Source organism: Mastigoproctus giganteus, chromosome 4 (genome assembly GCF_048544385.1).
Source record: "Mastigoproctus giganteus isolate SK-2022 chromosome 4, ASM4854438v1, whole genome shotgun sequence".
Classification (NCBI taxonomy): domain Eukaryota; kingdom Metazoa; phylum Arthropoda; class Arachnida; order Uropygi; family Thelyphonidae; genus Mastigoproctus; species Mastigoproctus giganteus.
Genome location: NC_143578.1, coordinates 57319114 through 57344674, shown reverse-complemented (window position 1 = coordinate 57344674; position 25561 = coordinate 57319114). Strand labels below are relative to the sequence as shown.

The 25561-nt window shown below is 37.0% G+C and overlaps 1 protein-coding gene across 1 annotated transcript in view; it reads right to left on the bottom strand.

Annotated features, from left to right (window-relative positions):
- The window catches only part of LOC150086747 (complex I assembly factor ACAD9, mitochondrial-like), a 216665-nt gene that overhangs the window by 167734 nt on the left and 23370 nt on the right, over positions 1–25561 (bottom strand). Inside the window, exons 4-6 of the mRNA XM_090371556.1 lie at positions 16608–16711; positions 3295–3395; positions 717–864 (exon numbers count right to left, since the gene is read on the bottom strand). Of these exons, the coding sequence (XP_090227682.1) occupies positions 717–864; positions 3295–3395; positions 16608–16711 (353 nt within the window). The remainder of the gene's footprint in view (positions 1–716; positions 865–3294; positions 3396–16607; positions 16712–25561) is intronic.

Sequence of the window (25561 nt, the reverse complement as noted above, 5' to 3'; positions counted from 1 at the left end):
CGGAGAATCATTTTCTGTGAGCAGTAACAGATGAGTGAGGTGAGCATGGCCTATTTGGGTTCTGGCTAGGATTACTTTTTTTTTCTGGAGGCTAAAGTCCATAGTTGTGGTTCAGCTTTCAGTTGAAATAGCTTGTTAAGTGTTTGCTTTTTCTACAGAAGTGTCCATTGACTCATGCATATTTTTTGTATGTTGCATTTATAATCAAGATATGGGACCATATCATTTGTTGAGGATAAGCGAGAGGGATGTTTTGCAGCATCATCAGTGCACTCATTTCCTGGAATAAATACCACTATACTTTTTGTTAATTAACAGGAGTGAAATATTTTCCAGGGCAAGCTTAATGGCATGGAGCTCAGCAGTATAACTGCTGCATTCAGCTGGAAGTGAAATAGAAACAGTTGTATTAGAGAAGGCAGCAGCTGCACCCACTGCTGCAAGTGCAACATCCTATTCCTCCAAAATTCAAAGCTGTTTTCATGCTGCATCTATTAAAAGTGTGTCTACTACCAGTTGGGAACACAAGTGAGTTTTCAGAATGCACTGAACAAATTCAAAAAAATTCATAGATAAGCAGACATTATTTGAAATGATCTTGAAAAAATACAGATCTATGTATGTATTCCTAGGTGTCTATATGCTAAAAATGTAGATCTATGTACGTACTCGTGAAAAGGTTAAAATAATTTCAAAAGAACACTCAATGAATTTACCTCAAAATCTTGCAATTCTATTTGGGCAAAGATAAGGAAAATGTCTGAAATTCTTCCATTGGTGACCCAAGTCTTTTTACCAGAAAGACAATAATTCTTGTCATCGCTTAATGAGGCAGTTGTTTTCACAACTGCAATATCAGTCCCACTATTAAAAGGAGAAAAACATTTCAGATGATTTTTTCTGATTCATTATATACAAGGTGTCTATAAATTATTCCCTTAATTGTGAAGCATGATTAAAATTTTATTGCAATAGGTATTGTAAAAATGGTTTTCTGCATTTAATAAAGCAACTCAAAGAATGTCTTATTACAATTTCTTATCACAGCTGCACTTCAGTGAACTTCCACATGGGCAACCAAAGGTGCCCAAGTGGAAGTGTTTTTGGTAACACACAGAATGTCAAGAATGCCTATTTCACTCCAGGTGTTTTCAAGCATCTGATGAGAAATTGAAATCACTGCCTGTTCAACCTGGTCTCTTAACTCAGAGTTAAAAAAAGAAAAAGTTGTTAACATTTTTTGCATACACCTTGCCCTTTCCTTAACCCCATACAAATAAATCCATAGGTGTGATATCCAGATAATGAGGAGACCATGGAATGGGACCATTCTGGCTGATCCATTGTTTAGGAAATTTTTTATTGAAGAAATTGCACACATGCAAGCTTCAGCATAATGGTGCCCCATCTTGCCAATAGAACACAAGGCTGCATATCTTCCAGCTAAGGTGCTGGATGCAATTCAAGCATATCTAGGTAATTTGTGGAGTTTGCACTGTTTTCATGGAAGAAAAATGACCCAATCACCTGGCTGAAGGACAGTGTGCACGACACCTTGGGAATATCATGCTCGTGTTCATGAACTAAGTGGGGATTTTCAGATCTGCATATGTGGCAATTGTGTCTATCAATTTTACCAGACAAATTGAATGTTGTTTTCATTGCAAAAAACAACATTTTCCAGAAAATGCTCATCTTTGTCTATACAGCTGGGAATGCGAACAGCGAATTCTTCTCATTGTGCTCTCTATGCTTACAAAGTGCATGATTTGCACTTTGTAAGCATAAAGTTTCAATCTCTCATGAACCACCCTGAGCAATGTTGCTCGCAGTATTTGCAGCTGCAAGCTCAGGCTTGCACAGTAGATAGGCTTTGTAGGACTTTGAGTAAATATTTCCTGAATTTTCAAAACTTTATCTGCAGATACACTGGGCCTACCTGCTCCTTTCTGGACCAGCCCAATGCCAGTTTTTTGAAACTGTTTCAGCCATAGTTTGATTGTTCCATAGGTGGACCTTTCTGGAATTCCCATTGAAAAGTCTCTTCATAGTCATTGGAGATTTGGCAATCTACAGCCACAACATGCATACTGCTTTCTTCTGCACTGTCGTCATTTTAAAGATGTACTCTTGCAATGTTTGCTGGGATCAAAGGTGCTGACTGATTGTGAAGAAACTCATTGAGTTACTTTGATAACAGCAGCAAAGCATTTTAAGACACATATTACAATAATTTTCAATTGAGCTTTATAAGATAGACTGAAAAATTAGTGAACAATTTGTAGACACCCTGTACAATTTCAACTGAAAAATCTGTAAATTAGCACATGTCAGTATAGTTGTGCCCCTGTATCTGCTGATTTGTTATCCGCGGTTAACCACGGAAAAAAAAAACTTAACACGTACTACTCGTGTGTCCAATACAATGTTTCCCTTTATTTTTTATGATGTTGATTTTAAATTGAATAGCTTCCCTTTATTTTTTACAATGTTGCGCATGGTTTGGTAACCAACATTATAATGGTTCTTTAGAGATTTAACGGATGCATAGTTTTCAAACTTTTGAATAATTTCAAGTTTTTGTTTAATTTGAAAGCACAACTCTTGCGTTTGCCTATCATTTTCGCGATTTCTAAACAAAGGGAAAAAAAAGTAAGTTAAATTTTTACATTACTATAAAAAAAAAAATTTCCGACATCCCTGACATAAATAATGAAACAAAATTTGTCCTTTTGCGGTGTGATGGAACACAACAATCGATGTGATGCACTAAATCAAACTAAACATTTGGTCTCTCTCTTTTTTTTTTTTTTGTTTTGAGCGGTAGGTGTGACGACAGCGGGGGTTGCAAGATAATAGGTACACTAATCTCCCAAAGACGATTTATAACACCGGTTCTTATCGCTCATTTACGACTTGCAAAATATCTGTTTATACCTATTCTAGTTATTACTTGAATTTTATGATTTCTGGTTGATATTTTTTTTTTTTTTTAATTTGGAGTCTTGAAGTGTCCCGGTTAATAAACCAATCCCGGTAAATTGAAAGTCTGCTCTACTTTATTATTACTGTATTTAATGTTGGTAATGTCTTACTGTGTGTTTAATTTATCAATTAAACTACAAGAAAATCACATTATATATGGGGGCAGCAGGTGTTCGCTTATATCCGCGGTTTCAGCCATCCACGGTAGTTCTTGAAATGTATCCCCTATGGTTACGGTGGTCTTACTGTATTTGTATATTATTTTCAGAAATTTATGATCACTAATCATGATTAGACACAAAGTCCCACCTAGTTTCTTCAGTTAAACAAAAAGCTGCTATTAATTCTCCAGATGCTAACTTAGGAAGGTATCTGTTTTTTTGTTCTTCATTTCCTGCAAGCAAAATAGCCTGAAAATAATACAATAAATTGCATAAACTATATTGATTTCAAACACAAAACATATTGGCATAATTTTTAATGAAATATTATATTTCTCAACATGTGGAGGTTACATATTAGGACCAAAATTACCTATGTGAACACTTAGCAATAATTTAAAGAAAAACAGTACGTTACATTTTTAGACCTATTCTTGCCTCTTGATCACATATAATGCAAAGTAATAAATGCTAAGATTTAAAATTAGCTCTCTATATATCTTGTTAATTTATATATTCAAGTCTATATATTGATAACTTATAGAGGTTCAATGTCTGAGAACACTCTGATAAGGTTGAACATCAGAGAATGGCTGACATAGAGGTTCAAAATCTCTAGATCAGCTATGATAAAGCAGTTTATAACTGCTTTATCAGTTTATTATATAAACTGATAATATATAATAAACATTAATATTTAGGAATCATTTTGTTATGTGGAGTGATTACAAGTAATAAAAATAATAATAATCATTGAAAGTTGAGTACATTAGTTCAACTGGGAGACCTCAGAAAAAGAGACCACTTACACAGCACAATTCTCAGTTTTACACAAACGCATTTTTCTTACACAAATTTGTCCATTATTTTTCAAACACATTTTTCTTGTTATTTAACCATGAGTCTACAGAAACAAGATCAAGATTACTGATTTGTCTTATTACAAAGTGTGATGAACAGTGGCAAAATATGAGCAGCCTAGCCAGTCTTAAAATTAACTTAGGAGAATTGCAAATATGGGTGGTGAAACTCTAATACCAATAAAATCCAAAATGGTAGTGTGGGCTAATTCTCTTGTCAATTGTTTCATCATTAGGTTAATCTTAATTACTACAGAATAATGAGCAAGGGAATGGAGAAATTAAATCCCTCAAGAAGTCCTGATCCGAACAGGATGATGAGAAACTGGATATGTTTCCCAACCCATTCAAGGACACAAGATTCTAAAGCAATATATGTTTCTGATTAGAAGAAAATAAACACTGTCCAGAGATATATAAATATTTGTGATTTTAAAATGATCTTCATATTTTAAATTTTTACTAGATTTAACTTCATGAGCTAGAAGCTCTATCTTTTTTTGCTAAGATGTTCTATGTGGATTGTGAAGCACAAATCTAAAAAGATTCCAAAAAAAAAAAAAAAAAAAATTCTAGAATAGTACTTATAGGTTGGTCCTGGACAAGAATTGATAGAGGGAGAGATCTGTGCTAGTGAGAAAATGGTGTCAATTGTAATGGCCATTTGTAATGGGTGTTAGATGAATAAAGTTTCAGGTTAGAGTAGGTTAAGCTTCAAATTCATCTGCAATTTATATTTCTACAATGAAGGTATTTCAGAATCAAATAAAACAACCCCGCTGTTGTTGTTGTTGTTTGGTTTTTAGGAGCATTAGCAACTAAGGCCATATTGCTCTGAGAATATGCGGTGGTCAATCCCTGACCTTTCCGCATCCTTCGTATTTGGTGGTGACGGGCTCGAAACCCGGTGTAATCAAGAAGCGTGTGCTACGCACTGCTGCTCCTTCCCACCTGGCTACAGAGGCGCCTTAACAACAACCCCGCATTTGACAGTTTAAGGTAAGTAAACAAAACCGGTTATCTTACTGTCAATCACAAATTTCTAATGAAAAGTCTCCTTTTCTGCAGTGCACATACTGTGTATGTAAGGAAATTTTGCAGATCTTAGCACTCGTTTCAGCATGGATATAGCCTACCCATTTGATGGGGAATGTCATCCAAAACTGATCTCACATTCTAGTGAAAATATGGAACGTCCATTGATAACAACTGTCTTCTTCCATTCAACCATCACTTTATCCATAGATGTAACTGGCCCTTAATGCTGCTCTGCTTCAATTTGTACAGCAGTCTATTATGTGTAAGAGTATAAAAATGTTTCCTGAAATCAAAGTATAAGATATCATAATTATTTTTTGCATTGAGTTCATTTGTCAGGGCATCATAGTATCCAATTAAATTGGTCAGACAAGATCTCCCCTTAACAAACCAATGCCGTGACCGAAGTAAAACCGCACTCCTGTTTTCTTAAACCAAGAACTCTATTATTTTTCCTGAAACAGAAATTAAGCTAACAGTTCTTCAAACAGGCCTCTGAGGTTGGGTATGTTCACATTGTGGTTTTAAATGTTTTTCACCAACCTTATGTAGAAATAAAACACAAAGAAAACGAAAACTGGAATCTTGATAACTATGTATTTATAATGTTATATTTGTCTGTATTTACAATAAATTATATTAACTTTACAACTAAAATATATGAAATATACATATAAAATATACATTAAAATATACTGGGTTAAGAACAATAAAATACATTAAAATATACTAAATTAAAATCGATAAAACCAAAGCTTTCGAAGGCTCCTGCCTTCTTCTTCAGCGGTATTTTCTTTGTTCTGTGGTGCGTCTTTAAATACCAGCAGGTTCACGGTACTCATCACGTGTTCCGTTCTCTTGTGTTACGGAACCGGAAGTGGCTCGAGAGTGGGTGATGTGGAACCGTTCATCCCTTCTGAGGATAGTAGCCTCAAAGAGGGGATGGATCCGCATTCCTCTATCTCTATTAATGTTCACTGTGGAACAGATCCGCAAACTCTCAAGCCACTTCCGGTCCCAGAACTTATTCGCCCGATCGGTGATGATAGCCTCGTCCGGGGAGATGTGGTGCTGCTTCTCCCAAAAATGCTCGGCCACGGCGGACTTACCATAGTCCGCACTTCTTATTGCCTTAGTGTGCTCCCCCAGACGGCGTTTTGTTTCCCCTACATAACACTCCCCACAATCCGGGCATCTAATACTGTATACGACCCCACTTGTATTCTCTTTTTGAATGGGGTCCTTTACTCGTGACACGATTGTGTGCAGCCTCCGCCCCGGAAGCTGCACACAACGCGTCTGATAATTTCTTAGTATTCTAGTTATGTGATCAGTTAGACCCGGATAGTAGGGAATATATGCAGTGGATACTGGCGTAAAAGATTCGCCTCTCCTCTGATTTCCTTTAATATATTTTTCTATAATCCTCTGGGGGTAGCCACATTTTGTAAGATCCGTCGTGACACGTTCATACTCTATCTTCCTATCCTCGGAGGTACTACAGTGTGATTTTGCCCTGTCAACTAATGTTCTAACCACACTGTTCCTATGATGGTTGGCCTGAGCTGAATTGTAGTGCGAATATTGACCTTTACACATCGATTTCCTATAGACCTTAGTCTTTAGTTGTTGGTCTTCCCTACAGACCAACACATCTAGGAACGGCAAAACTCCTCCTTCTTCTGCCTCCAAGGTAAATTGTATGAATGGGGAGAAGCCATTTAAAATATTCAACACCTGATCTTCACTCCCCTTTCGAATAATTGAAAATGTATCATCTACGTATCTTTTCCAAGGGCGCATAGGGAGAACACTAACATTAAATATTCTAGCCTCGAGCTCCTCCATAGCTAAATTAGCTATAATTGCGCTAATGGGGGAGCCCATGGCTGTACCATTAACCTGCTTATACATAGTATTATCAAACATCATAGTGGTGCTTGAGAGGCATAATTCTATACCTTTCTCAATATCCTCTAAATTTAATTGTGTTCTAGTATTTAGAGTAGTATCTCTCCGTAAGGCCATGTGTGCACAACGCACTCCATGGTCAATCAGAATACACGTAAATAGAGATTTCACGTCGAAAGATATCATAATTTCATTCTCTTCTATGCGTTGGCTTCTAATAAAATGCACAAAGTCTTTGCTGTCCTTAATACTAAATTCAGAAAGTCCTACTAATGGAGATAATAATTTGGCTAAGAAACCAGATAATGCATATGTGGGACTGCCTATAAATGAAACTATGGGTCTAAGTGGCACACCCATTTTATGAATTTTGGGCAAGCCATAAAATCTTGGTATTTGGCTCCCCTGTAGCATGCAGTACCCAATATCAAGAACCACCGTTGCCCTACCTTTGTCCGCGGGTAAGACCACAATGCTATCATCTTCCTTGAGGCTTTTTAGCGCTAATTTTTGCTTCACATTGAGATTAGAGGAGGCGTTTTTAGCTTGACTGAGGATGGCTGCTGTTTTAACTCTAATTTCATTAGCCATATCTTCGGGAAGTTTATTTATAGCTCTTTCCACGCCCATTGCTATTTCTGCAACGGGTATTCTGGACGGAATCATGGAAAATTTTGGTCCTAAATTTAGAACCTCCATTTGATTATTAGTTAGTTGTTTACTGCTCATATTCACTATAAAATCCTTGGCAGTACTATCACTATTGCCTCTAAACCTGGTTTGTTCTCTAAGTCTGTCAAACTTCCCCATTTGTCTTCGTCTATAGATGTCAGAAATTTGTTTTGTTTTAGTTGCCACCACACTAATCACTTCTGACAAGTGCACTGGAGTCATCTTGTCACTAATCTTAGTAAAGCACTGTCTTTTGTCTCTCCTAATGTGGTATAAATTCTATGCAATTTCTCAATCCATATATTTAAGATCTTCTTTTGATACCACTTGGAAACGTTAAATAGTCGTTCATCTTCAAAAGGTAGCTTTGTTTGAAAGCCTCGAGGTATGAGATTGTGTGTCTTAAATCGATGGGCAAACCTCAAATGTTGCTCATGTTTAGCCTCCCTAACACTATGCCTCTGGAATTCTCTGATGCACCGCACAATTGGATGGCCATAGCATCTAAATAATTCTTCAAACAGGCCTCTGAGGTTGGGTATGTTCATATTGTAGTTTTAAATGTTTTTCACCAACCTTATGTAGAAATAAAACACAAAGAAAACGAAAACTGGAATCTTGATAACTATGTATTTATAATGTGGGACTGCCTATAAATGAAACTATGGGTCTAAGTGGCACACCCATTTTATGAATTTTGGGCAAGCCATAAAATCTTGGTATTTGGCTCCCCTGTAGCATGCAGTACCCAATATCAAGAACCACCGTTGCCCTACCTTTGTCCGCGGGTAAGACCACAATGCTATCATCTTCCTTGAGGCTTTTTAGCGCTAATTTTTGCTTCACATTGAGATTAGAGGAGGCGTTTTTAGCTTGACTGAGGATGGCTGCTGTTTTAACTCTAATTTCATTAGCCATATCTTCGGGAAGTTTATTTATAGCTCTTTCCACGCCCATTGCTATTTCTGCAACGGGTATTCTGGACGGAATCATGGAAAATTTTGGTCCTAAATTTAGAACCTCCATTTGATTATTAGTTAGTTGTTTACTGCTCATATTCACTATAAAATCCTTGGCAGTACTATCACTATTGCCTCTAAACCTGGTTTGTTCTCTAAGTCTGTCAAACTTCCCCATTTGTCTTCGTCTATAGATGTCAGAAATTTGTTTTGTTTTAGTTGCCACCACACTAATCACTTCTGACAAGTGCACTGGAGTCATCTTGTCACTAATCTTAGTAAAGCACTGTCTTTTGTCTCTCCTAATGTGGTATAAATTCTATGCAATTTCTCAATCCATATATTTAAGATCTTCTTTTGATACCACTTGGAAACGTTAAATAGTCGTTCATCTTCAAAAGGTAGCTTTGTTTGAAAGCCTCGAGGTATGAGATTGTGTGTCTTAAATCGATGGGCAAACCTCAAATGTTGCTCATGTTTAGCCTCCCTAACACTATGCCTCTGGAATTCTCTGATGCACCGCACAATTGGATGGCCATAGCATCTAAATAATTCTTCAAACAGGCCTCTGAGGTTGGGTATGTTCATATTGTAGTTTTAAATGTTTTTCACCAACCTTATGTAGAAATAAAACACAAAGAAAACGAAAACTGGAATCTTGATAACTATGTATTTATAATAAGTTATATTTGTCTGTATTTACAATAAATTATATTAACTTTACAACTAAAATATATGAAATATACATATAAAATATACATTAAAATATACTGGGTCAAGAACAATAAAATACACATTAAAATATACTGGGTCAAGAACAATAAAATACACATTAAAATATACTGGGTTAAGAACAATAAAATACATTAAAATATACTAAATTAAAATCGATAAAACCAAAGCTTTCGAAGGCTCCTGCCTTCTTCTTCAGCGGTATTTTCTTTGTTCTGCGGTGCGTCTTTAAATACCAGAACATTAATAGAGATAGAGGAATGCGGATCCATCCCCTCTTTGAGGCTACTATCCTCAGAAGGGATGAACGGTTCCACATCACCCACTCTCGAGCCACTTCCGATTCCGTAACACAAGAGAACGGAACACGTGGGAATGAAACACGTGATGAGTACCGTGAACCTGCTGGTATTTAAAGATGCACCGCAGAACAAAGAAAATACCGCTGAAGAAGAAGGCAGGAGCCTTCGAAAGCTTTGGTTTTATCGATTTTAATTTAGTATATTTTAATGTATTTTATTGTTCTTACCCCAGTATATTTTAATGTATATTTTATATGTATATTTCATATATTTTAGTTGTAAAGTTAATATAATTTATTGTAAATACAGACAAATATAACATTATAAATACATAGTTATCAAGATTCCAGTTTTCGTTTTCTTTGTGTTTTATTTCTACATAAGGTTGGTGAAAAACATTTAAAACTACAATATTAAGCTAACAGGTCTGCAATTACTAATGTCACCATTGGATTCCCCTTTGTGAATTTGGGATGTATTTGCATATTCGAGTCCACAGGAATCTCCCCTGAATCTAAAGATGCTCTCATAATTATGGCTGAGGGTTTGCTTATCTCTTTTGCTGCCTCCCTCCATATGACTGGATAGATCCCATCCACTCGAGGTGCCTTTCTTATGTTTAATTTCAACAATTTCTCTTCCACTTTCCTTTCAGTTATCACAAATTTATTTAACTATCTGTTAGAGTTTGATAAACTTCTGGCTTCTCTTCCCTAAAGAATTCCTGAATGAATCTATGAATGTAGATGCAAATTACCTATTCAACCTCTCAGCAACCTGAGCAGGTTCATCAACAGTTAAACTATTGACATCAAGTGGGCCAATTTAATTCATCACTTTCTTTCTAGAGTTCACATAAGTAAAGATGTCTCTGCTGCTTTTCTTGGCTTTCTTTGACAGAGACTTCTTGTAATTTGCCTTTGTGTTCCTTGTTGACTTGATGTCCTTTGTGACTTGATTGCAGATTAGTCATCTCTACCATAGGCTTCTCTAGCACCTGATAATTTATATACGTTCCATGCATGTTTCTTCTGTGCTACGTGTCTTAACAGTTCATCTGATGATATTCTCTGTTCTCCAGGCAAATATGTAATGTTAGTTTACTCTATGAGTGAGGTGAAATGCAATTTAATCACTGAAGATGCGGCAGCATGTTAGAGAGGCAACAAGAGGAAGCAATACTCTTGATCTGGTTATCAGAAGCAATTCTTCACTCATTAACAATCTGCAGGTAAAAGAACCATGGTGGGGCAATGTTCACAGTGCACTAATGTGGAATTTAACTAAAGGCACAACTACAGTCAAGGGTAAAAGGAAGGGATTTTGCTTTCATAAGGGTGACAACAGTGGTATCAGACAATTTTTGAATTCTATGCAGTGGGACCAACTGATGATGTTACCAACAGAAAATTCTAAACAGGAAGCATTCAGGGAAGTAATCATAGAAGCTAGTACTCTTTTCATACCAACTAAGAAATACTGTTTGAGGCTTAAACATAAATGGATATCAGTTGAACTAATGAGGCTTGTGGCAGAGAAGAAAAATGTGTAGGATGCATATAAATTATCAGGTGATACAGAAGCCTATGGTATACATAAATAAGTCTGTAATCAAGTCATAAAGGAAGTTAGGCAAGCTAAGGCAAATTATGAGAAGTCTCTGGCAAAGGTTGCAAAGAATGGTGGTAAAGGCTTCTATGCTTATATTAATAGCAGAAGGAAGGGGTTGAATCACATTGGGCCATTTGATAACAATAGGTTAAGCATTGATGACCTTCTGAGATTTCTGACAAACTGAGCTAGTATTTGCATCTACATTCACAAAATGAGGAATTCTTTACGGAAGGGGATGCCCGAAGTTTATCTAACTCTAACAGGGAGCTAAATGATTTTGTGTGATAATTAAAAGTAAAGTGGAAGAGAAATTGCTGAAGCTAAACATAAAAATGTCACCTGAGGTGGATGGAATCGATCCAATTTTATTAAGGGATGCAGCAAACGAAGTAAGCAAACTCTTAGCCATAAGCATTTCCTTACGTCCCCTTTGGGGGAGGAAATCCCTTTGGACTGGAGATGTCTGAATGTATCTGCAATTCACAAAGGGGGATCAAAAGGTGACATGAAGAATTACACACCTATTAGCTTAACATCTCTTCCACAAAAAATAATGCAGTCACTGATTACAGTAATGCAGGAATTGAGGCAGGAATGAAGTCATAGCATGTATTTGCTAATGGGCATACTTGTCTGACCAAACTGAATGGATACTGTGAAACAGTAAAAAGGAACTGGATACAAAAAAAAAAATTGACATCATATACTTGGATTTCAGAAGGCTTTTGATACTGTGGCACATAAAAGACTGCTCTACAAACTGGAAGGGCAAGTTACTGTTATGCATAAAATGGATGGTTGAGTGTGAGAAGACAGAGTGGTTATCAATGGGCACTGCTCTTCATGGACTAATGTTATTAGTGGAGTTACCCAGTTTTCAGTGCTGGGCCCTTTGTTGTTTTCAAAAAATATTAATGATACTGATGAAGGTATATATCAGGCTTAATGTCTAAGTTTGCAGATGATACAAAGGTTAGCAGGGTGATTAATGACAGTAATCAGCATGGGCTACTGCAACAAGATCTACAAAAATTAGGCCAATGGGCTGAGAAATGGCAATAGAAGTTTAACTTTGACAAATGCAAGGTACTGCATATGGGAAGCAGTAATCCCAAATTAATATTAACATACCAACTGTGTGGTACTACACTCAAGGTAGTGGAAAATGAAAAAGACCTGTGATTAATTGTGCATTCAGATATGAAGATCTGTGAGCAGTGCAGATGGGCTGCCAGTACAGCTCATGGGGATTTGTATATGATATACAGGAACTTTGTTAGCAGGGAGAAGGAAGTGATTATCCCTTTGCACAAGGCCATGGTTGGGTTGTATCTTGAATACTATACAGGTATGAAGGCTTCACTTTAGGAAGAATGCAGATCTGCTAGAATGGGTGCAGAGAATGGCAATATATATATATATATATATATATTTTTTTTTTTTATGTTTTTTATTTTTTTTTTATTTTCTTTTATTTTTTATTTTCTAATACCCCAAACACGAGAGGTATTAGAACCTACAGTACTTAGTACCATGCTTGGGTTAGAGGTTGAGAAGACGAAAGAAGATATTTGTTGACATAGACTTGAACTTCTGTGGAGTGTAATTTTCAGGATATATGTATGAAGGAAGGTTGTTCCAGAAAACGGTAGTTGAATGAATAAACGAAGAAGATGAAAAGTTGGTTCTGTGAGTTTGAAGTTGGACAGTAAATGGATGTTGGCTGGTGGCGGCACATGTTCGGACAGTTTTGAAAGAGAAAGTGGGAATTATAGAAGCCAATTCAGAAGAACAGTGCCCATGGAAGTACCTGTAGAAAAGGCATGCAGCAGAAAGAGTACGTCTATGAGACGAGTGTAGAGATTCTGTTAGAGATGAGTCATTAATTAACCTAACTGCCCTCTTCTGAATCCTGAGAGAGGTTCTGGGAACACCACCCCAGATGCATGAACAATATTCCATGGTAGGGTGGATTTGCGATTTGTACAGAGTGAACAGCTGTTTAGAAGAAAAGTAACACTGAGAGCAAAAGAGAAAACCAAGTTTTTAGATGCAGAGGCAGCAATATTTGTAATCTGCTTGTGCCAAGAGAGAGAGATTAGAAGTCAGGGTAATCCCCAAAAGAGATATATCATCTTGCCTAGAAATCAAGTGTCACCAAAGATAAGCACAGGAGCAGAAGAACCCTTTTTGCGAGATATAAGACAAGACTGAGTTTTAGAATGATTGAAATCAACTAAGTTGTCTTTGCCCCACTGGAGAATTATCTGGAGATCGGCATTTAAGGAATTGGTAGCAGATATTTCAGAAGTTGAAGCTGAGTAAGCAGGGCAAAGTTTCTCAAACTAAAAAGTGGAATGCAATGTTCTATCATTGGCAAAACTATGGATAGGATTTCCAGTCAATGGAACAAGGTCATTAATATACAAGAGGAAAGAGTGGGGGAAAGAACTGAACCTTGGGGGACACCAGCATTAGTGGAGAAGTTGGAAGACAGAGAGCCATCTACGATCACCCTAAGTGAGCGATCAGAGAGAAAACTGGATAACCAATTACAAAAAACAGTTGGCAAACCATAAGATGGAAGCTTGTTTAGAAGATCTTTATGTCAAACAGAACTGAAAGCCTTTGATATGTCAAGAGCAACTACCTATGTTTCACCGAACCTTTCCACTGAATTTGTCCATAAATGGGTAACATAAGCCAGAATACCACCACTGGATCGACACTTACAGAATCCATAGTGGTGCTCATTGATCAGACAGAAGGTTTTTAGGTAGTTTAAGAGTTGGTGGTTAATTGATTTCTCCATTACTTTAGAAAGAGTACAAGTAATTGCAATGGAATGATAATTATATGGGAGGGATTTGTCACCCTTTTTAGAACTGGCTGGATATGAGAAAATTTCCAAGCAGAAGGAAAAACACCTTTGAATAAGAAAGTGAAAAAAGGCAGCAAAGAACAGGAGTAAGTTCAGGAGCACAGGTTTTGAGAACAAGTGGAGAAATACCATCAGGATCTAGAGCTTACTGAGCATCAAGTTTCGTCAAAATCCTTCTGACATCCTTTTGACGGAAGTCCACAGGAGGCATTTGAATGGAGCGTGCTGGGAATGGTGGGAGGTGTTTTACCAAGATCATTAATATATGAATTGGAAGAAAAATGGGATGCTAGCAGGTCAGCTTTTTCCTTGGCTGTAGTGACAATAGAAGCATTTAGTTTTGACAAAGGTGGGAGCAGAGATGGGCAAAGGTTGTGGCCGGTAGCTTTGGCAAGAGACCAGAATGCTCGGCTACCATTAGGGCAAGAAGCAAGTTTTCTACTCTTAGCCTGTTCAAAATCTAGTTTGGACTCATTAATAATTGCTTTACAATTGTTGCGAGCTTTGGTGTAGGCAGAAAATGAAACTAAAGAATTGGAAACAAGCCACTTACGACATGCAACGTTCTTCTCTTGAACAGCCATAGCACATTTATTCAAAAATCAAGGTTTAGATAAAGGACAAGATTTTAAAGTGGAGTTTGGAATAAAGGATTCCATTCCTATAAGAATAATTTCACTGACACAATATCAGCAAACGTTGACATCAGAAGTTTTGAAACAGTAATCCGACCAAGGAAAAGAAATTTCGCAGGTCATCCCATTTTGATTTTGTTGTAATGCCAAACAACACGAGGTTGGGTTGGGAATAGTCATGAGATAAAGGCTCCATTGGAGAAGAAACAATCACCAAGTTGTGACCTGAAGTGCCTAAAGGCCCACTCACTTCAACTGGGTACTTACCGGGGTTGTTTGTGATAAAAAGATTAAGCATGTTGGCTGTATGGTTAGGATTGTCCGGTATTCTGGTAGGTAAATTAACAATCTCTGCGAGGCCATTAGTAATTGCAAAAGCCTCGGCATCTCGACCAGCTGGGTCGGTGTGACTAGAAAACGAAAGCCAGCTGGAGTTGTGAATATTAAAATCACCAAGGAAAATTACCTCACTCTTAGGAAAGTTGGACTGGAGAAAGTCAAGTTGCAAAGAGCTCCAAGTGATTAGTGGAGTTGGGAGAACGGTAGAGACAACAGATGAATTTGACACAATGAAGTAGAGAGATTTCAAGCCAGAGAAGAGCGAAAAGAAGAGATTCCAAATTATCAAATTACCAGTCACTATCTGGCAGAGTAGAGGTAGTAAGATTATACACTAGCTGATCTGGAAGCCTGCTAGAGAGTTACCAATAGGTTCGGTCCGGTGTACTAACTAGCAGCAGGCCTGTGAATACTGTTTTAGAGCTGTACCCTCAAAATGTAAGAAAGTTTGGGTCTCACCATGATGTCCATCATAACCTCAAAAGACATCAGTCATACTGCATGATGGAAGAAGTGGGGAAGGGTTATCCGGAACTGAGCTCTGGAGACTAAACATGGATTTCACCACTTCAAGCCTCCAATAAGCAAAGTAGTGGTCTTGCACAGGTTGATGAGAGTCATCTACCACCTAATATTGCCTGGTAACACAGAGGGGTGGCATTGCTCCATGTGGTGTGGGCACCACACCTATACCCCTGCTTATGTTGGTTCACACCTGGGTAGTCACCCACAGTGTGCTTGCGCATGGGGTTATACCCAGGATTACTAACATCGACTAACACCCACCATTGTGAAGGTGCAAGCAGAGGATTTGGCTGTCACAGACCGCCCAGTCTTCGCCGAAATTGTGTCCACTTGACTTGGGAGTGACCCGAATATCAGTTCCATCAGCGTTTTAGACTCCCGGGTAGCAAGTACAGCTTATCTGGCATATCTGAGAGAATGTCTGCAACAACCTCAAGGACCAATATAAAGTGTTGTATGTGTTCCTAATTAAAAAAATTATAAAGCCCTCAAATGATCAGCTAATTTTAGGGCACTATGTATGTTAGAAATAGAAACTCATGTTAAACATAAAACTTTTACAAAGGAAGATTGCCAAGTGCTACATACAATATATTAGAAAGAGAAACTCATTTAAATACTTTGTAAATAGTATTTAAAATGAGAAAGTGCTAAAGCAACATAAACAAATATGTACAATACTTTGTACATATTTTTATGTTGCTTTATCCCATTCCCATACACATCATTCTATACTCAAATTTTTATGCAAAAAATTCTATCATGCATTGGAAAGTAAGTTATATACATATATATATATATTCATTCTAGTTATACTAAAATTTAAACTAATGTTGACCAAGCTGAAAAAATTAACTAAACCTTCATTTTTAGAATGTTTAACAGTTTTTAACCATATCACACACTCCCTCTGTCTCTTTTTCTGTACTGTATATAATTATTAATGTTATTTATAAACCAATAATTTTTATTTTATTTTATGCATTTAATTACCTGAATTGCCATAGCTTGTGCACTAAGGGTAGCTTGTACAGAAAAATCACAGCCAACTATTTCTGCAATTTTAGCAAATTCTGTAGCAGTAAGGTCAAGCCCATCTATCAAAAATATACAAGCTGATATATTAAAGAAAATATGGATTTTTATTGAATATGTGAGGAAGTACTCAGTACAAAAATGGGATTTTTTTAAATTACAGTTTAAACTAGTTGTTTTCATCAGCCAAAAGAATTTATTACTTACAATTATTTAACTATTATTTTATTAATCTCTCAATGATATAACTTCACAAATTTTAAATTTTGTTTTTTTATATCAAAATTTTATTAATACTTTGTGAGCGACTAGAGTTAGCAGTTATCAAAAGATAAGACTCTCAACATATTTAACTGTTCAGATGGGAATGAACTGCCACATGAAATGATGTAACATACTCAAAATGATCTAAATGAAAACTATTAATGTCCAAAATTTTAATTAATTATGATTTATTCAAGTTATATTCATTAAAATAGATTTTTTTTTTAATGAAAATTGGAAACAAGAAAGGTAACAGAACCTATATTACTAAATACCATGAATGGATTGACGGTTCAGAAGACAGAAGATACTTGTCAGCATTAGACTTGAATTTCTGTAGATTGTAATTTTCAGGAAATACACGAGAAGCAAAGTTATCCCAGAAAACAAAAGTTGAAGGGATAAACAAAGAAGAAGAAAAGTTGTTTGAGTTTAGGGTTGGTCAGCAAATGGATGCTAACTGATTGTAGCATATGTTTGAATTGGTTTGGAAGAGAATGGAGGAATAACAGACGTCGAATCAGAACAGTACACATGGAAGTATCTATAAAAAGGCATGCAGCAGAAACAGAATATCTACGAGACAGAGAGTGGAGAGACTTTGTAAGAGACAGATCATTAATTAACCTGACAGTTCACTATTAAATGAAGTCTAGAATCTTGAGAGGTTTTGGAGGCACCACCACAGATGTGGGAACAATATTCTCTAGTAGGGCATATTTGAAATTTATACAGAGCAAGTAGTTGTTTAAAAGAAAAGTAATACAAGAGCGCAAGAGAAAATTCAGTTTTTTAGACACTGAGGAAGCAATATTTGTGATGCGCTTATTAGTAAGAGAGATTAGAAGTTATGATAATCCTTAATAGAGATCTACATGTCATTGAAGATAAGTATAGGAGCAGTAGACTCTTCTTTGCAAGATAAAAGACAGGAACTGAATTTTAAAAGGACTGAAATTAACAAAGTTACCCTTGTCCAATTGGAGAATTACAAAGAAATCAGCATTTAAGGAATTAGTGACAGATATTAAAGAAGTCGAAGTGCTTTTACAGGGCAAGGTTTCTCAAACTGGAACTTGCATCCATTTAAGTCAAGACTTAGACCTAAATGGATGTAGATGATCTAATGAGATACATGGCAAAGAAGAAAAATGCATTGATGTATACAAATTATCAGGTGATATAGAAGCCTATGGTAGATAAAAACTGGTCTGCAATCAAGTCACAAAGGAGGTTATGCAAGCCAAGGCAGATTATGAGAAGTCACTGGTAAAGAATGCCAAGAAAAGTAGAAAAGGCTTCTTTACTTATATTAACAGTAGAAGGAAGGGATTGAATCATATTTAACTATTGATGATTCCATGATTTAACTGTTGATGATTCTGCTCAAGTTGCTGAGAAGCTAAATAGGTATTTTGCATCTACATTCACATATGAGGAATTCTTTAGGGAGGAGGATGCCAGAAGTTATCACAAGAGCTGAAAGATCTTGTGATAACTAAGAGGAAAGTGGAAGAGAAACTGTTGAAGTTAAACATAAAAAAAAGTACCTGGGGTGGATGGGATCTACCCAATCATATTAAATAAGGCAGCAAAGAAAATAAGCAAACCCTTAGCCAGAATTATGAGAGCATCCTTGGAGACGTCCACATGGACTGGAGACATGCAAATGTATCCCCAATTCACAAAGGGTGACACGATTTGTGAATTGGGGATACATTTGCAGTCACAGCATTTGTTTGTTATGGGGAGATCTTGTCTGATCAATTTGATTGGATACAGTAATGTAGTGACAAAGGAATGTAGCCGAGTGGTCAGCAGTGCAGTACAATAGCACACACTGTTTGAGTGGACCAGGTTCAAGCCCGTGACTACTAAATGCGATTAACATTTGCATTGATTGATTTATTGTAAACTCCACTGACCTGTTAGTCGTGTTGGAGTATAAACCAGAACCTGATGCAAAAAATAATTTTGATATCATATACTTGTATTTCGGGAAAGTCTTTAATACTGTTGCACATAAAAGACTGCTGCACAAATTTCTGCATTGTAGCATTAAGGGAAAGTTAATGCTATGGATAAAGAGATGGTCGAGTAGGAGAAGACAGAGTGGTAATCAATGGTTGCCCTTCGTGGACTAATGTTATTCTATATACATGGATTAATGTTATTCGATAAATATAAAAAACAACTAATATTATTTTCTATATTTATCAATGATATTGATGAAGGTATAACAGGCTTAATGTCCAAGTTTGCAGATGCAAGGTTGGCAGGTTTTTAATGACAATAACAACGGTATGTGGCTGCACCAGGATCTAGAAAGGTAGGGCAGATGGGCTGAGAGGTGGCAACTGAGGTTCAATATTGACAAATGAAAAGTACTGCATATGGGTAGCAGTAACCACAAAGTAACGTACCAACTGTGGTACTACACTCAGGGTAGTGGAAAATGAAAAAGACATGGGGGTAATTGTGTAGTCAGATACGAAGTTTTCAGAGATTGGTGAGGGGAACAAAAGGGGTGCTCTTACTAAGAAAGGCTTAAGTTCTGCAAACTGCAGTGTCTGGAGACTAGGCACCTGCGAGGTGATCTGATGAGGTATTCAAGGCTTTGAACGGCTTGAGCAAACTCAATGTTGATGTGATTCTTCCTCTTGCTCAGACTATGCATATGATGACTATGCTGTAAGGAAAACTTCTGCTCAATAGATGTGCGGAAGTTTTCTCTTTAGTCAACGAGTGGTTAATTGCTGGAACAAGCTTCTATCCATTGTTGCGGAAATGGATATTTTGAATACATTTAAGGAAGAATTAGACAAACTATTGGAGGATGGAAAGGTAAAATGGGATGTCCCCCCCACCAGCCAATGTTGTATAGCTTGCTTTCTTACCTCATTTGCCACTATTATTAGTAATATTAAATTTGCAGAATTACAACACGTGCCATATTCTGATCTGATGAAACTTGAAATATGTTACAGGATATAGTACTATTGTTTTGTATTCTTCCTTTTTTTTTATGCAAAACTATTTTCAGAAGGTGCACAATGACCAAGATTGTAACCTGTGTTATCAAGTATTTTGATGATGATGTCTTTAATATACAGGAAAAGCCAAACAAGGAGCATTTTTCTATACCAAAATACATCCTTTATTAATCATGCTTTTTTTTTGTAATTTGGGAGGAAACCTTTTTTCTGTAAAATCTCATATGATTGCTACTATTGAATTGTGCAACAGAAGAAATTGAGTGTGTTTCATCATGCCAAAGAGAAGTTCATGCATAGTATTAACACTAAGGAACACATATTACACTATGTTGTTACAAAGAAGCAATAATAACTCTTGCTGAAAGTTTCAGAAATATTTACATATTTCCATTTTCAGAGTAACTGGATATTCAGAATTGCAACCTACCTTTACATTGTTACTTTCATCAGAGTGACATCACAGTTCCACCCAAGAAACATCTTATAAAGAACACCAGGAATTTAGTACTAAGTAACAGTCCTTGAGGTTGTCACAGACATTCTCTCAGATATGCCAGACAAGCTGTATTTGCTACCTGGGAGTCTAAAACGCTGATGGAACTGATATCTGGGTGACACTCAAGTCAAGTGGACCCAATTTCGGAGAAGTCTGGACGGTCTGTGACAGCCAAATCCTCCTTGCACCTTCACGATGGTGGGACTGTTAGTAATCCTGGGTATAACCTCCATGCACAAGTACATGGTGGGTGACCACCCAGGTGTGAACCAACGTAAGCAGGGGTCGAGGTGTGGCGCCCACACCACATGGAGGAACGTCGTCCCTCTATGTTACCAGGCAGTACTAGATGGTAGATGACTCTCATCAACCAGTGAAATACCACCACTTTGCTTATTGGAGGCTTGAAGCGGTGGAACCCATGTTTAGTCTCTAGAGCTAAGTTCCGGTCAACCCTTCCCGATCTCTTCCATCATGCAGTACGATTGATGACTTTTGAGGTTATGATGAACGTCATGGCGAGATCCAATATTCCCTACATTTCGAGGGTACAGCTCTAAAACGATGTTCACAGGCTGGCCGCTAGTTAGTACACTGGACCGAACCTATTGGTAACTCTCTAGGAGGCTTCCGGATCAGCTAGTGTATAATCTTGCTACCTCTACTCTGCCAGATAGTGACTGGAGGGAGTCCGACTAGTGTGTATGCGGGGAGCATTGTCAAGGCCACGTTATGTCAAGGATCTGGGTATATTCTTACCATGTGTACGCCATATCCAAAAATTTCATTACTTCATACAGCATGTCCCACCCACTTTTTCTTACCATTGAATACACCATGATTTGTTAAACTAATAGAGCAAGCTTATCTGCGAAAAGATCTAAACCTCCCAAGCACTTCCTAATTCATTTCACAAATATACGTGGTCTCAATTCTAATCTCAACGATGTCCATTTCCACTTGCAGTCTGCCAAACCCCATATACTTTTTCTGACAGAATCTCAGTTATCGGTTGATTCAACTACTGCTCATCTCAGATGCCCAAATTATTCGCTGTATGATTCCTTTCGCCTCAAAGGTGGTACTCGTGCATATGTCCATTCCGATATTTCCTGTCAGAGACTTGGTAATTTGCAATCTCCTCTGGCTTAAAATCTCTCTACCTCATTGTGTCAAATTCATCTGTTGTCTCTACCGTTCTCCCAACTCCACTAATCACTTGGAGCTCTTTGACTTCCTCTCTTTGCAACTTGACTTTCTCCAGTCCAACTTTCCAAACAGTGAGGTAATTTTCCTTGGTGATTTTAATGTTTACAACTCCAGCTGGCTTCCATTTTCTAGTCACACCGACCCAGCAGATCGAGATGCTGAGGCTTTTGCAATTACTAATGACCTAGCACAGATTGTTCATTTATCTACAAGAATACTGGACAATCCTAATCATACAGCCAATACGCTTGATCTTTTTCTCACAAACAACCCTTCTAAGTACACGGTCGAAGTGAGAGGTCCTTTAGGCACTTCAGATCACAACTTAGTGATTATCTCTTCTCCAATGGAACCTTTATCTCATGGCTATTCCCAACCTCGTGTTGTTTGGCATTACAAGAATGCAAAACGGGATGACCTGCGAGACTTCTTTTCTTCTTTTCCTTGGTCGGATTACTGTTTCAAAACTTCTGATATCAATGTTTGCTCAGATCGTGTCAGTGAAATTATTCTTGCAGGAATGGAATCCTTTATCCCACACTCCACTTTAAAACCTCGTCCTTTATCTAAACCTTGGTTTTCCAATAAATGTGCTAAGGCTGTTCAAGAGAAGAATGTTGCATATCGTAATTGGCTTGTTTCTAATTCTTCAGTGTAATTTTCTGCCTACACCAAAGTTCGCAACAATTGTAAAGCAGTTATTAATCAGTCCAAACTAGAGTTTGAACAGGCTAAGAGTAGAAAACTTGCTTCTTGCCGTAATGGTAGCCGAGCATTCTGGTCTCTTGCCAAAGCTATTGGCCGCAACTTTTGCCCATCTTTGCTCCCACCTCTGTCCAAACCAGATGGTTCTGTTGTCACTTCAGCCAAGGATAAAGCTGACCTGCTAGCATCCCATTTTTCTTCCAGCTCATGTATTAATGATCTTGGTAAAACACCTCCCACCATTCCCAACACGCTCCATTCAATGCCTCCTGTGGTCTTCCGTCAAAAGGATATCAAAAGGATTTTGATGAATCTTGATGCTAAGAAAGCTCCAGGTCCTGATGGTATTTCTCCACTTGTTCTCAAAACCTGCACTCCTGAACTTACTCCTATTCTTTGCCGCCTTTTTTCACTTTCTTATTCCAAAGGTGTTTTTCCTTCTGCTTGGAAATTTGCTCATATCCAGCCAGTTCCTAAAAAGGGTGATGACAAATCCCTCCCATCCAAATTATCGTCCCATTGCAATTACTTCTACTCTTTCTAAAGTAATGGAGAAATCAATTAACCACCAACTCTTAAATTACTACCTAGAAACCTTCCATCTGATCAACGATCGCCAGTATGGATTCAGTCAGTGTCGATCCACTGGTGATATTCTGGCTTATGTTACCCATTTATGGACTAATTCAATGGAAATGGGTGAAACACAAGTAGTTGCTCTTGACATCTCAAAGGCTTTTGATCGTGTTTGGCATAAAAGTAGCCGAGCGGTCAGTGGCTGAGTGGTCAGGTTTGCCAACTGTTTTTAGTAATTGGTTATCCAGTTTTCTGTCTGATCGCTCACTGAGGGTGATGGTAGATGGCTCTCTGTCTTCTAACTTCTCCACTAATGCTGGTGTCCCCCAAGGTTCAGTTCTTTCCCCCACTCTTTCCTCTTGTATATTAATGGCCTTCTTCCCTTGACTGGAAATCCTATCCATAGTTTTGCCGATGATAGCACATTGTATTCCACTTTCCATTTTGAGAAATCTTGTCCTGCTCAATCAGCTTCAACTTCTCGAAAATCTGCTATCAATTCCTTAAATGCCGATCTTCAGGTAATTCTTCAGTGGGGCAAAGACAACTTAGTTGATTTCAACCCTTCTAAAACTCAGTCTTGTCTTATATCTCGCAAAAAGGATTCTTCTGCTCCTATGCTTATCTATAGTGACACTCTGATTTCTAGGCAAAATGATATATCTCTTTTGGGGATTACCCTGACTTCTAATCTCTCTTGGCACAAGCACATTACAAATATTGCTTCCTCTGCATCTAAAAAACTTGGTTTTCTCTTTCGCTCTCGCCGTTACTTTTCTTCCAAACAGCTGCTCACTCTGTATAAATCACAAATCCGCCCTGACATGGAATATTGTTCCCACATCTGGGCTAGTGCCCCCAAAACCTCTCTCAGGCTTCTTGATTCCATTCAGAAGAGGGCAGTTAGGTTAATTAATGATTCATCTCTAACAGAGTCTCTCTACTCGCTTTCTCATAGACGTACTGTTTCTGCTGCATGCCTCTTCTACAGATACTTCCATGGGCACTGTTCTTCTGAATTGGCTTCTATAATTCCCGCTCTCTCTTTCAAAACAGTCCGAACACGTGCCGCCACCAGCCAACATCCATTTACTGTCCAACTTCAAACCCACAGAACCAACTTTTCATCTTCCTCATTTATTCATTCAACTGCCGTTTTCTAGAACAACCTTCCTTCATACGTATTTCCTGAAAATTACAATCTACAGAAGTTGAAGTCCAATGTCAACAAATATCTTCTTTCGTCTTCTCAACCTCCAACCCAAGCACAGTACTAAGTACTATAGGTTCTAATACCTCTCGTGTTTGGGATTCACATAAAAAAAAACAAAAAAAAAAACAGAAGACTCTTCGGAGGATGGACCTGCAATGCAAAACTAGAACAGAACAACTGTGCCCAAAAATTTTTTTATGTTTAACTAACAGGTGCTACAGAAAAGCCAGCATATTAAAGAAGGGACAATAATATGGCACTGTATAAATCTTTAATTCAATAATAAGAATAATAATAATTAAATGTGAAGAATATCAAAATTAAAGAAAATAAATAAATAAAAATATTGTTAAAATATTCAGAAGTATTTAAAATAATTAAAAATTATATAAATATATATTTATATTTTTCTCGTTCAATCCTTAAGAACGGGTAAAAAGGATTAACTAATAAATGCAATAATTAATTAAAAGATACAACAATAATTACAACGATACCTACTATAATCATGCTAAAAAAATTGGCATCTGCTATTAATATATTTGATATACAGGTGACCCTCGCTTAACGCTAATAATTCGTTCCGTAAAAATAGAGCACTAAGTGAATCAGAGGTAAGCGAGTGGCGCATTCCCATAAGGTAATGTATGTATTTGTGAGTTGTGGTCGGTGCCATAGGATATTTCCTAATCAATAATAAACAGTAGTGAAAAGATGCACAAATATCGGTCAAAATATTTAATATTCAAATATTTGTATATATAAAATATTCTGCATTACATATGTATATAATTATGTGGTAACTACTTACGTATCAAAATTTAACTTAAAATTCCACTTAAAATCATGAATTTAATCGATATAAATTGATTTAATTTAATTAATGAATTTAATCATGAAAAATGTGTCGATTTTGGGTTGAACTTTGGCCATCTTCCAAATAAACTAAAAGGGATATTAATTTTAAATCCCCTGCAGTGTTACCACCCAACAATAAAGTCAACCGATCCTTCGCCGCTTTGAAAACTGGCATGTTTTTTCTTCTTTCAATATGAAACTTCTTTTAGGTATTCGTTTCCACAAAAGTCCTGCTTCATCTATGTTAAAAACTTGTTGAGAAGTATAACACATAATATCCCTCTTCAATAATTTTAAGATATTATCTTCAATAAAATTAGTTAGTCTTTCCATTTCAATCCTAATAGCTGGCCTAGCCCTAGTTGCTTGCAGTGGAACAGCTATCTTTCCCGCTGCTAAAATTAATTCTTTACTTTTTTTTATAATTGTTCTTACAGTTAAACTTGCAAGTCCTAAATTATGGCACACATCCGCTTGTCTTTGACCGGAATCGATTCGCTTCAAAACATCTAATTTAATTTTTAAATTCAGTCTTTTTCTTACATTTATAGTCTTCGTACTGCGCTCAGACGTTGTTGCTTTTTCATTCTTATCG